This window comes from Alexandromys fortis, unplaced genomic scaffold (assembly GCF_014885135.2).
Source record: "Alexandromys fortis isolate MF-2015 unplaced genomic scaffold, M_Fortis_MF-2015_v1.1 scaffold_19, whole genome shotgun sequence".
NCBI classification, from domain to species: Eukaryota; Metazoa; Chordata; class Mammalia; order Rodentia; family Cricetidae; genus Alexandromys; species Alexandromys fortis.
Genome location: NW_026067890.1, coordinates 8022208 through 8039130, shown reverse-complemented (window position 1 = coordinate 8039130; position 16923 = coordinate 8022208). Strand labels below are relative to the sequence as shown.

General features: G+C 44.1%; 1 protein-coding gene across 3 annotated transcripts in view; it reads right to left on the bottom strand.

The window, feature by feature from the left end:
• Positions 1-3538: 3538 nt before the first annotated feature.
• Sec24d (SEC24 homolog D, COPII coat complex component) overlaps positions 3539-16923 on the bottom strand; it is an 84717-nt gene continuing 71332 nt past the window's right edge. For all 3 annotated transcript variants that reach the window (XM_050149992.1, XM_050149911.1, XM_050150078.1), the window contains 8 exons: positions 14896-14992; positions 14630-14775; positions 13733-13871; positions 12929-13047; positions 8138-8317; positions 6295-6486; positions 5216-5305; positions 3539-4365 (listed from right to left, as the gene is read on the bottom strand). In XM_050149992.1, the coding sequence (XP_050005949.1) occupies positions 4225-4365; positions 5216-5305; positions 6295-6486; positions 8138-8317; positions 12929-13047; positions 13733-13871; positions 14630-14775; positions 14896-14992 (1104 nt within the window). In that variant the 3' untranslated portion in view covers positions 3539-4224. The remainder of the gene's footprint in view (positions 4366-5215; positions 5306-6294; positions 6487-8137; positions 8318-12928; positions 13048-13732; positions 13872-14629; positions 14776-14895; positions 14993-16923) is intronic.

Sequence of the window (16923 nt, the reverse complement as noted above, 5' to 3'; positions counted from 1 at the left end):
AATACAGTTACTGTTGTTACCTAATGGAAAGGGCCTAACCTAAAGTGAAACTCTTCTTTTGGATGCACTTGAATTCTGTATGACAGCCCTATGGAACAGTTTGAAGGACTTACTCTTTAAATGCTTGATGAATTTGACTTTCTCGACCTGCTGCTTTCTAGTACAGACAACCTTTAGGTATCACAGGTGGTTAGAATGTTTGCTGTGATGGTGTTTTTAATTAAAGTAATTATAGATTACCCAAAAGCAAAACTGTATGCCTGATTTGACCTGTAAGGAGAAGGTAGGGTTTAACGGTGGGTTCCTAGGCGATCTGACCAAGGAATCCCTTCCTGCCATAGATGCTCCATCAGAATCTCATGTTCTGTGTTCTGGGCATAAAAAACAGTGGCAATCTGGTGTTCACTTGGTCTAGGCTCCTGCCAGATGTTAATAGTTCATCTCACAGAGAGTAGTTTGGAACTTAGACCCACAGCTCATCTTATGTAGAAAAACTGTAAGAGTAGAGTTGGTTGAGGAAAGAAGGTAACAATTAGAATTCACCCATTTACAGTGTGGTACCAGCAGTGGTGGTGCACAACTTTAATCCTAGTACTTGAACGGCAGAGGCAGTGGATATTTGTGAGTTCATAGTGTCACAAAGTTCTCTGAAAACAGTTTTAGTTGCTTCAGTTGTTTCTCGACTGTAAAAGTTGTGACATATCTTTATGTTTTCCCATTTAAAGTTTCCAGAGCCGTGTGCCTGGCATGACAGCACTCAGCTCCAGGTGGTGTGGCCAAGGTAGTGCTCCTTTACAGCAGGAGCCGCTCTTCCCAGTCTTATTTCAAAGGATGAGGAGTAGGAGGCCCAAAGTGCTTAGGCTTTATGCTCCACAGTGAAGTAGTTGATAGAGTCTACAGTTACATAGTGGAGAGTGCTGTACCCAAGCAAAGCTGCGTCCTCTTCTGTTAGGGCAGCTTATGGAGATGGTGGTCAGGAGTAAAACAGCTTGGTTGTGAAGGGTAAAGCTGACAGACTGGAAGTACGAGGGAGGCAGTTCACACATTCAGAGTTAGGCAAGGTTCATATTGCAGTGACTGTATGGACCCTGTGGCTCTGGTGAACAGGGGAGCTACCTTTTGATCCCTGTGTGGATGGAGAAACTTAAACCACATAGACCCATTCTGCTAAAGCTACATAAGGGCCACGAATTATTCTCACTTAAGGTCACCTGTGGACAGAGGCAAGATAGATTGTTAGAGCTGTCACTAGGAGCGAGTCTAGCCTATGTTTTTATACCATCTTAATTGCTGGTTTACACATCCTGATTAGTTATAGCAGCTTATTTTAAAGCATGCTGGAGGCCAAGAGTAGAGGAATGTTTAAGGCCCTGGGCTCAATCTTAAGTATACCAAACACACCACCAACAAAACAAAATACATAAAACGCTATAAGATCAGGGTTCATGTAGACATTTATCACTTTCCTGTCCTTAACATTTATTGATTAGAGTCTGAAATTAAGCTTGAGTCTCAAGTCTACACAGTCAGTCTTGAAGCTCTAAGTCTAGGACTTCCCATAACATTTCTTCAACAGACTCACTCTCTGGATGACCATGCTGCTGCTAAGCCTTCTGTGATTTATTCAGGTATGAACGTGGTTGGTGATATTGCACAGAGAAAAAACTTTAGTCAAAATAATTTGGACAGCTTTTCCAATAAACATTTTCTCTAGAGCTAAGCAGAATGTTCATAACCATATGTATGTGTTACAGGTCTCCCTTCCAACTGAAGGTGCTTATCAACAGCAGAAATAAGATGAGGGAGATTCTCTCCCAACTTGAGATGGGCTCCGAGTCCTCAAAGTTTAACAATGTAGAATGCACACAGACCCAGTATACACCGCAGAACCGAAGCAGGCTAGGAGTTTGTTGCACATTAGAATAATTGATCTTTTAGGCACATCTTATCTAAATTTTAAACACATAGAAGATTTGTTTTCCCCTTCATTGTTTTCTTCCACTCCTAAGAAATTGGAGCAGCATAGAGTCCCTAATAAATGCCGTGGCCTTGAGTCTATAAAAAGATGGACTTATTGAGCATAGTAAATGTTCAATAAGTAGTTCCTTATTCCCTTTTTAATAATTGGAGTACTTCTTGGGATATCTTCAGTTATTTAACTAGACTCTTCTGTACTAGTTTTAGATTTTTGTCTACATAAATAGATGTGCGCCACAACATGGTGTCTCTGGAGGATCTCCTGGAACTGGAGTTACGGATGTCTGTAACTACCCTGGGGGTGCACAAGCAGCCAGAGCTCCTAACCCCTAAGCCATCTCTCCAGTCCCCCAGCATATTTCTAATAGCCTCTTTTAAGATCTCTTCTGCCCCACCAATGCTTTTTTTCTGTTGTGAGAGTATTATCTCTGAGGTCGAGGGATCGAGTAGTTTTCACTGAATTGCCATCTTTCAGAGGACTTGGACAGAGACACATTTGCTTGCTCTTTATTTAAATTTATAAAGAATAGTGGTTTAATCAAATGTCTATTCGATGATGGCCTAAATAAAAAGGGTAGCCTGCGTTGTGAATAAAGGGCCAGTAGAATGCCTGAGAGGGAAAGGAGAGGGTGACAGGGGCTACAAACGAACAAGGAACTGAGATACAGAAAGGTTTCTTATTTACCCTGATGTCACAGCTATTGGTGGAAGCAGTAAGTCCTTGTTGGCTCCAGGTCCTATGCTTAGTCACCCTGCTGGGCTACAGCACTGTCCCTCAGTCCCTCTGCTGCTTCTGCACAGAGTCCACATTTGCTTTCTTCATGACAAACTCCTTTAAGTCTCTTAACCTGCTTTTCGTAAACATTTCCATTATTATTTTAGTTTGGGATCTTCAGCTCCTGTTAACTCACCAAAGTCAATCTGAACATCCCAGTCGTCGGTTAGCACAGGGGCATTTTACTAGGTCCACGTATGTATCTGTTATTCTCAGTTCATGGCGTCCACCCACCTAGGAATGACCCTGCCTGGCCATGTGTTCACAGATGAAGAATTGAGCTGCTGCAAAGCTGTCTTCATAATGCAAAAGAAGCCATCGAGGTTCGCTGCAGGGAGCGAGCATGGAAATGGTGGGAAGACAGCGGAGATCTGGGGAGGTGTGTGTACCCCTCTGTGATGCAGCAATTATCACGTATCCTGACTTTGATGAAGCTGAGGAAGGCACACATGGAACAGTGCCATTCAAAGCCATTCTCCTAGGTGTAAGAGAACTATTTGTTACTGTGTGCATTGAAGGAGGCGTAACACAAGGAGCCAAGAGCAGAGGCCCCCGGGCACAAGCAGCTCTGCCAGACGTGTCGTAGTTAAGAACTTGTAAATACCTTTCTCAAGGAGTGTTTCTGACAGCTGGATACAATCGAACCTTTACAAAGATAATTTGTCATCCAGACATTCTCAGTAAACCATTCAGTTTGCGAGCTTTTGCCATTTTAAAAAGTAAAAGTTTTTTACTTTTAGTGCTACCCGTGTTTCTTTTAAATTTTCAAAAGACGTGAAAAACAGCCAGAGTACATGAAGTAATTTATTGATATTGGTTAAGATCCATTATATACAGGTAGAAACCATCAAAATTGTACAAAGAACCATTAAGAATATAGATACCGTTTATAGACAAAACAACTGGAAAATATTTTAAACAGACAATATATAATTATGAAAAAAGGAGAACACGAATTGTTCTACCAGACAGATTACATGGTTTTTTTAAAGTCTGCTGTGCAGATCTTAAGTTGAAAAAAAAAATCTGTTCAATGTAGTCATGGAGTTTTAAAAACATTAGGTATAAAGTAAAAATGAAGTCCTTTTCCTCTCATGGCAAAAGAGAGAGGAACCAAGACCACTTTTTTTCTTTAACCATGAATCTATACAGTTTGAAAAATAATTTATATATCTAGCACAAAGGAAGGAAATCGACAGTGAATGGTTCTGTAAACTATGTATTCATGAAATGCAGACTGCCAGCTTTAGAAATGAGAAGCTCGACAGCTGGAAATATGTTGTTCCCTTTATGGTACCACACTCCACGGGCTTACCACCCGAGCACCAAAGCTGAAGGTCTGTGTGCTGTCTTGGCAAGCTATCCTGAAAATGATCAAGAAATTAAAACTAGCCTACTATCATTGGGGAAATTAGGCACCAAGTCGGAGACCGTCTCCTCAGAAATGCAAGCTCGGTGGGAGAGGAGGGCACTCAGTTCAGCAGCTGACAGATCTCCTTGTGGACACAGCAGAGGAAATCCACATACGATGACCCTCCATAGAGTCCTTTGTCTTCCACCAGGAACTGTCGGAAAACCATCTCCCGCTGCTCTCGCTGCTTCACGATGATGAGCTAGGAAAACCCAACAACAGCCGGTTAGATACGCATTCTGCACATGGTCCAGCGACTGCCTTTGATTCAATCCTACCAAACATGGTAGGGGTGTGAGGCCTGGATGATGATGTCAGCATGCCTGATTCTATAGGTTTTTGAAAGGTGTGTATGTGTGTGTGTGTGTGTGTGTGTAAAAATGTACAGATCAGTGCAGGTTCCCAGAGAGTCCAGAAGAGAGGGTATAGGATCCCCCGGAGCCAGAGTTACAGGCGTCATTGAGTCACCCAGTATGGGTGCTGGGAATGAAATTTGGGTCTTCTAGACAAGCAGTATGTGCCCCCTCTCCAGCTCCAGTACTACACAAGAGTTTCCCCATTTGACAGCTCCACATCCAGGAGACTCCAGCATGTAGCTTACAGAAGGAGATGGGTACAAGCAGCTTGGACTTGGCAATAAAGTCCAACTTTCTTGGGTTGAAGACATGATTTTATTCCAAAGAGGAAATAATAAAATGGCTGAGAGTAACTATAATTACAATTCTTCAGATACAGGGAAATGCACTTTACAAATGTTCTGAATGGTGTTTCTATGAGTATATAACATTAGGCACCAAGGAAAGCGTCTTCAAAGGCTGTCAGTGACAGCAGTTGTTTGGACACCACAAGAAAGACCACCATGATCACTAAGTGGCTATCTAGGAAGATAACCCATGGTCAAAGCTGTCTATTTCTGTGCTTGTGCCTATTAAGTATATAGACCTATTCAGAGGTGGAAATTTCCTATCAAAGGTCATGAGATATAACTGTAGACTATGCATTGAAAAGATTTTTGATGAAATAAACACTTAAAGGCAGAGATCTCCTTTTACCTTCATTGAGTATGGCTTCTTGTGCTGGATATTATTCATTATCATTCTGAGTTGTTGAGAGTGCGGACTTCCCACCTCAGGCAGCGATGTCTGCAGGTAAGAGCACAATTTCAGTATGATTTGAGACACTTAGACTAGCAACAGCAATAGAGATCACCAGCCTGCTAAAGCCATCCCGCTAATGCTACAGAGACCATTTAGTGGCTCTGTTCGTTTACCTGAAAATGGGGAAAACTGAACTATAAACTACTCATTTTTATTAGCGTACATTTCCACCAACGAACCAATTATCTCTTTTGGAAATACAGGTCTTCGCTGCAATGCAGTAACAGGAGTGTTTCATGCAGAGGGTAGCTCTGGACCATCTCTCAGAAAGGTGATTAAACCCTTTCAAGACTATTGTGGGAGAGAAGAGGATGCCCGAATCCCTTTACCTTTTGGGGGAAATACTGCCGCACACCAACGTTAAAGTAACCAGCAAGTGCTGAATCCCCAAGGAAATGCTACCTCTTACACTTCTACGACTCTGTTTTGTAAGAACCTGCCCCTGGCTTCGCTAGCTCATCAGGAGCATACTGCTGCAGCATCGACCTCACCATGTGTCACAGAATGAAACAGAGCAGTGGGATTAAAGTCCATATAGTGAACAGCCACTGGTAGACAGCAGGAGTTTGGAAGTTTTGTCAGTGGATGGTGTGTCTGTCTGTCTGCATATGCCACATTTTTGCAGGTGCCCAAAATGAAATGTCAAATGTCAAATCCCCTAGAGCTGGAGTTGCGGGCAGCTATAAGCTACCTGATGTGAGTGCTGGGAACTGAACCTGGGTCCTCTGCTAGGACAGCAAGCATCCTTAACCCCTGAGCCATCTTTTCTCTGTATTATCAGTTTCTGTTGAAGCCATGTCTAGTTTAGCACTTCAGTAAATTATTTTACAATTTCTAATTTTTATTCATCAGAATATGATTCACATATAGAACTGTATAGACACACGCTGGTTTTCTTCAATGTACCATTAAGTTGCACATAAATTTTAAGAATTTACATTTGTATTTTATCACCAAAACTGAAAAATACCTACCAAATCTGTGTTGATATGTGCAAGCGATGGCACATTAAATATTCCTTGAATGAGCTCTGGTGGGCTACTCACTCCGAGCCATAAGAACATGTTCAGACCATTAGCCAACAGGAATACTCCGTCTTCGGAGAGTCGGGCCTCGGAGCAGCGGACGGCGGCAGGCAGCACCGTGCTCTTTAAGTCCGATGTGTGCTGTTGGGGCAAAGTCAGGAGACTTGGGAACTCGGCTCTCGCCCTCTCCTCATTTCCTTTCTCTTCCCCCATCCCTCCCTTACAGCACACAATTAATGGAAACCTACTTGGTGGAGACTAGAACCTCTGCATTGAGCAGCTAATGGCCTTTGGAGGAAGACAAATGACATAAAATATATAAAAATATACATAATTGCAGATGGTGTTAAAAGCTGTGTGAAAAGCAAACAGTCAGTAGCATAAGGGGTCGTTGGTGGGGGCAGGGTAGCTAGGAAGGCTTCTCTGGCAAAGGTAAATTTTGAGTAACGCTACCTGAGGAGGTGAGGAAGGGTGAGGAGCTGGGCCTGGGGAAACCTAAGGAAGGGCATTCCAGACACAGAGGAAAGCTTATGCAAAGGTCCTGAGACAGGAGCCTGGCTAGGGTGTTTGAGGATTGGCAAAATTGGCAAAGAGGGTGTTTCATGGCTGGCGTGAAATGAGAGTCTCCTGTAGAAAGAAGCAGAGAAGGGCCAGCACTGGACCAGAGCTGTCCTGGACTGGCCCGACGAGAGGAGAGATGGGTGATGTCTCACTCAGGAGAGATGGGTCATGTCTCACTCTGCCCTGACCTCGGAGCTGCAAGCAGACTGAAGGAGAGAAAATGGGGGGAACAAGGAAGGACGGTGATAATTATGTTTGATGGTGGCAGATAATGAACAAAAAGTGGTCACACTGTGGATACCCCGGGAGAGCTGGCCTGTTTGCTGGTAGTAGGTAAGGTAGAGAAAACAGTGAGGATGGCCAGGACAGCATGCAGGCAGGAGGGGAGAGGGCCATGGGAGAAGCCTTCCAATGCCTGCTACATATCTGAAGACAGGGATGTGCGGCCATTAGTGAATAAATGGCACCTACAGCCCAGACACAAGGACCACTAAGGAAAGGAATGAAGGTAAGACAGAAGCTTCCCAGAGGCTCTAGCTTCTAGTCTCTTTGGCCCACCCATTGCTGACAATCCAAGTTTATGTGAGAATCAATCATTTGAAATAGTAATTCCTCACCCTCGTATCTAACACAATTTGTCACTGAATGCACCACCGCTAAGCCCCTGCTGTCTGTCGCCGCTAAGACTAAGGAGGAGCGGCATACAACCTACCAGCCTTCTCCATCTGAGAGAAAGAGTCCAGGCAGAGTGCGGGGCATTCAAGATGTTACCAACACCTCAACGAGGTGGAATGCATTGCCATGTGAACCTTGAGGACAAGGGCAGCTGGGCTATTGCATGGCACAGGTGTCCTCAAGTGTGTGCCCATCTCAAGTCCCTGACTGCATTTGAGAAAAGCCAGTCTGGATAAGTGTGGGCACTCTTAAACAGCCACACACTATGAAAACAGATCATTCACGCCTGCGCGAGACATCCCCAGCACGTGTGTATGAGGTGCAGGCCAACTGTTTTCAGACTCCTAAGAGTGCCTACGTAACTGATTATTACCAGTTTGAGACTGTCACAGACAGGAAAGCGATCTGAGCAATCCGGACTCCTCATATCCTTCCCCAAGCACACCGAGCCCATGCAACCTCCTCAAAGGGCTTCTGCTATGAACCCAGACTGCACGTTTTGACTGAATTTCCCTCCCAAATGGCCCTCGGGAACACACAGTCAGCACACACTTACTATTGGCAGGAGCTGTGGATAGAAGAAGAGCTGGGAGTCAGCCACGCCCATGGTCATGACCAGCTGCCGTTGGTATGCCCGCTCGTCAGTGGAGAGCTCTGGTCTACTGAGCAGCACGCAGTTTTTTAACAAACAGTTCATGTACACAGGCAATACTTTCATGGAGTCCGGCAGTATAAGCTGAAAAAGAAAACATTTGCTTCATAAGCCTGTCCCAGTTTTAGCTTTCTCTTTTTATATCTGTGTGTATGCGTGTGTGCGTGCATGTGTGCGTGCATGTGTGTGTGTGTGTGCGTATGCATGCATGCATGTGTGTGTGTGTGTGCGTGCAGGCCTGAAGACAATTCCAGGTATCATATCAGGAAGAAAGGCCGCCTTCCAAAGTCTCACCAGTTAGGCAGACTGGCTAACTGGTGAGCCCTGGGGACCCTCCTGTCCTACATCTGCATCCCCAGCACTGAGATTTGCCCCTCTACTGTGTCCAGAATTTTTATATGGGATCTGGAGATTGAAGGTAGGGTCTTACATACTTCTGAGGCAAGCACTTTACTGACAGGAATCTTCCCAGACCTTTAGCTAGCTATCTTTCTCTCGGAAAAGAATATACATTATCAGAATCCACAATGACAAGAAATTTTCCCTCGGGACGGGGGGGGATTTAGTCCTCATCTTCCACCTCATACCCCTTCATATCAGAAGTGTCTTCACACGATCTTCTGGATCTAAGGAGTGTAAAGGACAAACTTACTAACTTATTTAGGAAAGCGCATCCCAGAATGTTCTAGAATGCTCTACTTGACCATTTAATTCATCTCAACCTCTGATCTCTCTCTCTCTCTCTCTCTCTCTCTCTCTCTCTCTCTCTCTCTCTCTCTCTCTGTGGTTTGGTTTGGTTTGGTTTTTGAGACAGGGTGACAGGGTTTCACTGTGTAGCCCTGGCTGTCCTGCAACTCTCTCCGTAGACCAGGCTGGCCTTGAACTCACAGAGATCCACTTGCCTCTGCCAACCTGATTACTGGGATTAAAGGTGTGCACCACCACCACCTGGCTCTCTGATCTCATTTCAAGGCACCAGAGTCAGGGAATGTATGCTTTCCTGCAAGGGACACTCTTTTCTCATTATAGTTTGTCCCTCTAGCAGGAAGCCCTTCCCAGTGTCAACTTCGGATACTGGATTACTTTCTCAGCCAAGGAAAATGGGTGGAAGATGAAGGAACTGGAACATGGTCAAGTCACAGAGCCAGTAGCCCCAGCGCCGTTTCTACACAGTTCATAGCACAGTATGAGAAGATCCTCACAAACAGAAGTGCGCACACATGTACTTTTGAAAGATCTTGAAATGTCGCTGATCGCTTCAAGTTAACCAGGAATAGTAAGGTAGCCTTATATATCCATCATTTTAAGTGCCACAAAGGACTAAGCTTGGCATTCATGACAGCTCTAAAGAGGCTGGGTTACGTGGGACCCAGGGAAGAAACCAGAAGGAGCAAGAATGAAAGCCGATGGGGAGAAGTTGTTAGAATGAGGGAAGCAGGAGGAAAGATTTACTCCATACGTTTGATGTCAAAAAGAAAATATATCCCAGGTCATTGCTGTAAAATCTCCCCTAAAGTTCCCTGGCTCCTCCATAATTAAATTACCTTAAAGAGAAAAGGTACTGGTTAAGGGTGAGCCAAAATTCATGAAGGTCTGGTTCGACCAAGTTTGGAAAATTTTTTGCACTTTCTAGTGACAGAGCAGTCATAAACAAAAACACTGGAAATTTTGCAGTTAAAGTCTTTGCCTTGCCTTTTTTATTGTTTTAAAAAAGGACTTCAGCGGCATTTTAAGTAACAGATTTACTATTTTATGTGAGTGAATGTTTTGCTCAAATGTATGTCTGTGCAGTACATGAATACCGAGTGCCCTCGGATGTCAGAAGAGAGTGTAGGATCCCCTGGAACTGGAGTCACAGAGGTTGTGAGCCACCATGTGGGTGCTGGGGATGAAACTCAGTCCTCCACAAGAGTAACAAGCGTTCTTAACTGCTGAGTCATCTCTCCAGCCACGGCTCTGCCTTTTGAGGAGCATTTTACTCCCGAATAATATGAGTGGCTGATTCAATTTCAGAAAGATAACTAGCCCTATTTGTATAAACCTGCACATTTACTAGAACATTCCTCTGAGTACTCTCATGGCTGAGCAACTGAGTCAGAGTGGTATCTCCCTAAATTTTGTCCCCCTAAGTGGTTTCTCTTGCCTTTGGTCATTGAGCAAAAGTAGTCCACTCAGGTCTGTTATACAACCAAAGTACATCTCTCGATGGTCTAGCTTGGTGTTGGGCTCTGGATTTGGAAAGCATCCTGAGGACTCAGTACTGAAGGCTTGGTCCTCCATGCACCCGTGCTCAGAGGTGGGGTGCTGGAGGTGATGGGAGCATCAGGACCCTAGCATCCTGAGGACTCGGTACTGAAGGCTTGGTCCTCCGTGCACCTGTGTTCAGAGGTGGATGTGGAAGGTGATGGGAGCATTAGGGCCCTACCTTCATTGGTGGTTGCAGGTGCAAATGAAAGTTCAAGTGGAGAAAGAAAAATCTCATTTTAAAGAGCAGATATCGTCTCTATTATCACCCTGAATAAAACAAGAATGACCATAGCTTGTCCTACAATGTTTACGCCATAAAAAGAGTTGCTCTAACTGCTCTTCCAGAGGTCCTGAGTTCAATTCCCAGCAACCACATGGAGGCTCACAACCACCGGTAATAAGATCTGGTGCCAACTTCTAGACAGGGACACATGCAGGCAGACCATTGTATACATAATAAATAAATAAATCTTTAAAAAAAAAAAAAAAGGTCAAAAGAGTTGCTCTAGTGTAGACAGGATTCTCTTTTTGCACCAGAAGCCTTACCTTTCCCCTTAAATAGGCAACAGACTGTTTCTTCACTTAAGGTTGTTAAAGGCGATCATTTTAATATTAGCAAATAACCTCGAGGAGAAGGAGCTGGCTGTGCCAGCTGCACAGCCACTGATCCTTCAAAAGCCGAGACACACCAGGCTGGAAAGAGAATCTTCCAGAAATCCCAGACAAGTAGAGAAGGTGGATACAGAGTGCTCATAATTGGCCTCCATTCAAGCTGGGTTCCACATGCACATGGTGGGCTCACGTGACTCAAACAAGCACACTTCCCAAATTTGCCTGCCTCTCTTCCCCAGACCACAACTTCTCTCTCTCTCTCTCTCTCTCTCTCTCTCTCTCTCTCTCTCTCTCTCTCTCTCTCTCCCTCCCTCCCTCCCTCCCTTCCTCTTTCCTTCCCTCCCTCCCTTCCTTCTGGTTTTTTGTTTTTTGTTTTTGTTTTAGGAGACAGGGCCTCATAGAACTCACATAGGCTTCAACCTTCAACACCTGATCCTGTTTCCTCCCCCTCAGAGTGCAGGGATTACAGGCCTATGCCACTACACCTGGCTTCTGCAATAGTGTTGAAACTTGAGTCTACTAAAGCAAAAATATTCTGAATAACAAAGATAAATAAGCAGCCATACTGACGCAACAGTTCTTGGAACAACTACCAACACAGAAGGTAAAAGAATATTTGACTAATCACTTCAAGCAGCACACAGGGGAACTTCCCTGAAAAGGGCAGTGTAACATATGCTTGCCTAGTTTTCCTTCCTACTCAGTTGTGAATCTAGATGCAGGATTTGTGGGTGTTCTCTTCCTGCCTACAGCTTCCTACAAGGTGAGTAGCCACTTCAACAATGAATGGGTTAGAAAAATGCCCTACGAGTTGCTCACTGCGTTCTTTTTTAATCAGAATCCTATAGTTATATTCTATATAGCTATGAATACAGTATATTCAGTATATAGCCATGAAAACTGACATCTAACTTCACGGACAAAGGGGAGAAGGTGAACCAGAGGACACAAGCCTTTCTAAGTAAGGTTTACCTTAAATTTCAAATTACTTAGATGATGGCCAAAGACAATTGTTTTGAAGTGATTCTATTAATAATGTATATAAGCTGAGGCGGAAGGATTGCCACACATTCAAGAAGAGCCTGATCGACACAGAGAGTTGCAGGCCAGTCAGGTCTACATAGTGAGACCATGTCTCAATATGCAACTTTTAAATGAAAATAATTCCATCATTTATGTTATAAATTATATTTATTTTTTAAAGAGCCATTGTTACTACTGTCGTCAGTTCATGGCAACATTATTTATATGCCTAGTCTGTTTAAGCACGCACATTTCACAACATAACATCTAGGTCTATAAACAAAAGAGAATCCTGCAATATTATGGCATTCCTCTGTTATAAACAATGTAGTCGTGACTGTCACATTTTTGGTTCAGACACTTTGTTAAGCCCAGGTTTCTCTTTTGATGTTGGCTACAAAGGCACATACTCCCATTGTCATGGTCCCCTCCCACCACCCCAGCTGCATCCTCAGTTTCCTTGCTTGCATGCTCTGTTTCAGAGTATCTGACTCGCCAGGTGGTGGTAGCACACACCTTTAATCCCAGCACTTGGGAGGCAGAGGCAGGCAGATCTCTGAGTTCGAGGCCAGCCTGGTCTACAAGAGCTAGTTCCAGGACAGAAACCAAAAGCTACGGAAAAACCCTGTCTCGAAAATTCAAAAAAAAAAAAAAAAAAAAAAAAAAAAAAAAAAGAAAGAAAGAAAAGAAAAACAACAACAACAGAGTATCTGGCTGCAGTAGCTGCACACACTCGCTCTGCACATGAGAGGTGCAGAAGCTGCACACACTCGCTCTGCACATGCTGGCTGCTCAGCCCAGCAGGGAACTCACCTGGCTTGCTGCAGATGGACTGGCACAGTGCTTCCGATAACACGCCAACATATGGGCAGTCTGATTAACTAGAATTTCCCGGATGACCTTCAGAGGCTGGTTCAAAACTGCTTTAAAGGCTAGGAGCACAAAACCACAAACAGAAAGGACATGAAAGCTTTAGAAACTGATCTCTTCATAATAACAAAGAACAAGTTGCTGTTATCTTGAGACAACCAAACAAGGATGGTGTTCTTGCTAATGGCTCTCTTCTGAGTACATAGGATGATCCAGGCAACGGAGGACAATGGTCTAATTACAGCGAAGGGTTACATCGACCCAGATTTATCCTGAGACTACTAGAAACAGAGTTCTACACACAGAAAAGACAGGCCAGCCTGTTGTTTGTTTGGCTGAAATGCTCTCCTCCATACCTTAAGTAAGGACTTTCAGAAGGGAAGCCAGAGAAAGCATCCATCCTGCTTCTCTGTGATCAGGGCACAGATAACCAACATTGGTGCCTAGAGGGCTCTTCTGGTTTGTTTTTGTTTTTCGAGACAGGGTTTCTCTGTAGCTTTGGGACCTGTCCTGGAGCTAGCTCTGTAGACTAGGCTGCCCTCAAACTCATAGAGATCCACCTGCCTCTCTGCCTCCTGAGTGCTGGGATTAAAGGTGTGCCCCCCCCCCCCCCCCCCCCCCCCCCCCCCGCAGCTGACTTTACTGGTTCTTGTACCACCGTAGTACAAGAAGTGTTTTCCAGCTTCTGCCTGGTCACCCAGTGAGCCTCAACTGAATCACTGAGCTACAATGTTAGCAAGATGTTACCTGACTTGGCAAAGAAGTTGATAAGGGCGTCTGTTTCGCAGCTCTTGTAAAGGTCTGCCAGCTGGGTGCTGCAGTTTAAGGCAAGATTGTGAATCCGGAGTCTTCGCTGACCACCAATGGTCGTGTAGAGCACAGCACACTGCAGAAGCAACATTGAGGCATGGGTATTACTGGACCAGGTCCAGACAAGCTCACCTAATCCTATTTGCATGTATAGGATAGAGGCTAAACTGCAGCCCCTGTATGCTGAAGTTCTAACCCCTAACACCATAGAAAATGACTTTATTTGGAGGTAGGACATATATACATATATATACATACATATATAATTTTTTTATTTTTGAGATTAATAGAATTACATTTCTCCCTTCCCTTTCCTCTCTTCAAATCCTCCCATATACCCCCTCCACACCTTCCTTCAGATTCATGACCTCTTATCTCACTAATTGTTATTGCATGTATATGCTCTTTATCCCTAAACACAACCTGTTCAGTCCATATAATGTTACATATGTATGTTTTCAGGGCTGACCATCTGGTACCAGATGCCAACAGACACGCTCTTCCTTAGGGATGAGCATGGAGGCAGCACCTGCAGAGGGTGAATGAACTAAAATGACCTCATTAGGGTGGGGTCATATGGCTGCAAGAACCTTGGACACAGACACTTCACGGGGACCAGTCTGCTGGTGTCCGACGCTTCACATCGGTTTGCTGGGCTAATCATGGCCACGTCGCGTGAAGCAGCATATATATACATATATACTTATATATACATATACACGTATACATATGTATATCAATCTATGGACGAGCCCCACAAGAGTGCGCTAAGGACTCCTGCGTCAAGAAGGAGAGTCCCGTTTCTCTATGACAGAGTAGCACATTTGGCGGCACCTGGATCAAGGCTCCAGCGTCCTCACTGAGTTTGTCATCGTGCTTGAACTCTACAGTCACGGCCTTGTCACAGTCGATGGCTGCCATCTCTACATCCGTGGTGTTGTTCATAAATATGCCTCCAAAGAAATCGGTGGCTCTGAAACCTAAAGGACCGGAAGAAAGGAACATTAGCTTATCTGAACTTCGCCGTTCTTTGTTTTGCGGTTACTTAGGGAGAGAATAATTCTGCAGCAGGGACGTGAGAGGATGTAAATGGTAGTTACCTGTGCTGGTACGAACCCTCATGATGGCATCGAAGCCTATTTTCTTTTCAATATCATTTCGGAGGTCATTCAGGAACTGCTGGCTATCCAAATTTACCTAAAAGACAAAATGTGATCAGTGGCCACCAGGTGGCAGTAAAGGACTTCAAGTAACATTACTATTAACTGACTTTTAAAATAATTTTTATATTTTGATTTACTACACTTATATGTATGTCTTATATACATATGTGAAATTGAAATTTGTGCCCTGGCAATGCTGAAGCATGCATGGGAAGCCCTATATGGTGGTTCTCTGAACCTGTCCATATTGGGTTTCACGGTCTAAATTGATGAGGATGATGTACATATATAATCTTATGAAATACATAACCTTTGGGCAGTGACTCAAAGTTAAGTTCCTAAATAAATAGATAAGTTCCTTATCTATTTTTCATCTTCATAACATTTGAGTGGGAAGGTCACTTACTAATTTTATTTTGAAAATGGAGAAATAGCATAAGCGATTCACTCAGGGGATTAGTGTTAGACATGGGAAGCGATTCACTCAGGGGATTAGTGTTAGACATGGGAAGCGATTCAGTGTTTAACATATGAAGTCCCTTGGACTTCGTAGCTACTCTTTTAAACTGTATTCATGAAAGTTGTTGACATCCCACACCTAAGCAGTATTAATGGGGTACACAAGCAGGCAGTCCGGAGCTGAGGCTCACCTAGAACACTACCTAGCTGGGAGGCAGCAGCCAATGATGTATGTCTGACCAGGTCAGAAAAGTCTTTATGAGATTCTCACCATTGCTGCTCGAGAGGGAGTGGAGAGGCACAGAGAGAGAGACACACACACACATACATACAGACAGACACACACACACACACACACTTGATTCCCATCCCCAATCCCCAGAACAAAGAGAAGAGAAGAGGAAAGAAAACAGGCATACCACAGACACTGCACACACACCAGGTGCCCGACTATGGACACTGCACACACACACCAGGTGCCCGACTCTCTTCCTGGCCATCATTTTCACCTGGCAATATTATTTAGTGGAAGACACTATTAAAATTTTTACTTTTAAAGCTGAGAAGGAGATGCTAATATGATTCTGTCTTCAACAATGCACACAAAAGCTGAAGCGAATTAGCACTAACGCTGATTATAAAATGATCTACTTACTGACAGTGCAGACAGCTTTCTTCTATGGGATCATGACACCACTTCTTTTTTAATACCATCGATGGAATCAATAATAAACTTTGGTGTACTGACAAACAACCAAAGCACTTTTATCAAACACTACACAGAACTAGCGCACTACTAAGGGAATGGAATCAACAAGGTGAAGTCCGATGCATCTTGCCAACACGACCCTTGGTCACAGTGCACCTAAGTCACTCTCATGAAGATAGCCTCACCCATGTGGGACCCCAGCACTACCCAGCCAGGACTTCGTTAGCAAGGAATGGAAGATGGAGGTTTCTGAGCAAATGTATTCCCTCACTAGAAAATGACCTGAAACAGTCGCAGCGGACCTCAAATACCTGCAATTGTGACCAGAGGAGTGTCTGGATTTTACCATTATTAAAGGCTTATGTTCTAGGGTACCTGCAACGACATATGTTTATCCTGAAGTCTTCAAGGGGTCTTAAGCATTTTAAAAAATGCATTTCATTTTCAGTCTTTGGCCTTCCTAAGTCTCTTACTTAACTTCCCATACAAATACATAACTGGGTGCTGTTTATCCACCCCTAAGCTAAGACAGCATGAGCATTTGTCTTCTGTTAGGAGAACAGCCCTCTGTGACCAGTTGCCCTGTGGAGCATGAACATCAGTGGTCTGGCCCTGGGTCCTCCTGGGGCCACACCCATTCTCTGTGCCTAAATACAGTAAGACTTCGAGGCACAACTGTCCCCAAGAGAAGCCTGTCCTAAACTGGGGCGTATGCCTTTGCCTAATTCAGGGGAGGCACGTTAGTCCAATGTGTAAGAGAGGGGGTGATGAACTGAACCTGCCTCATAGTTCAACAA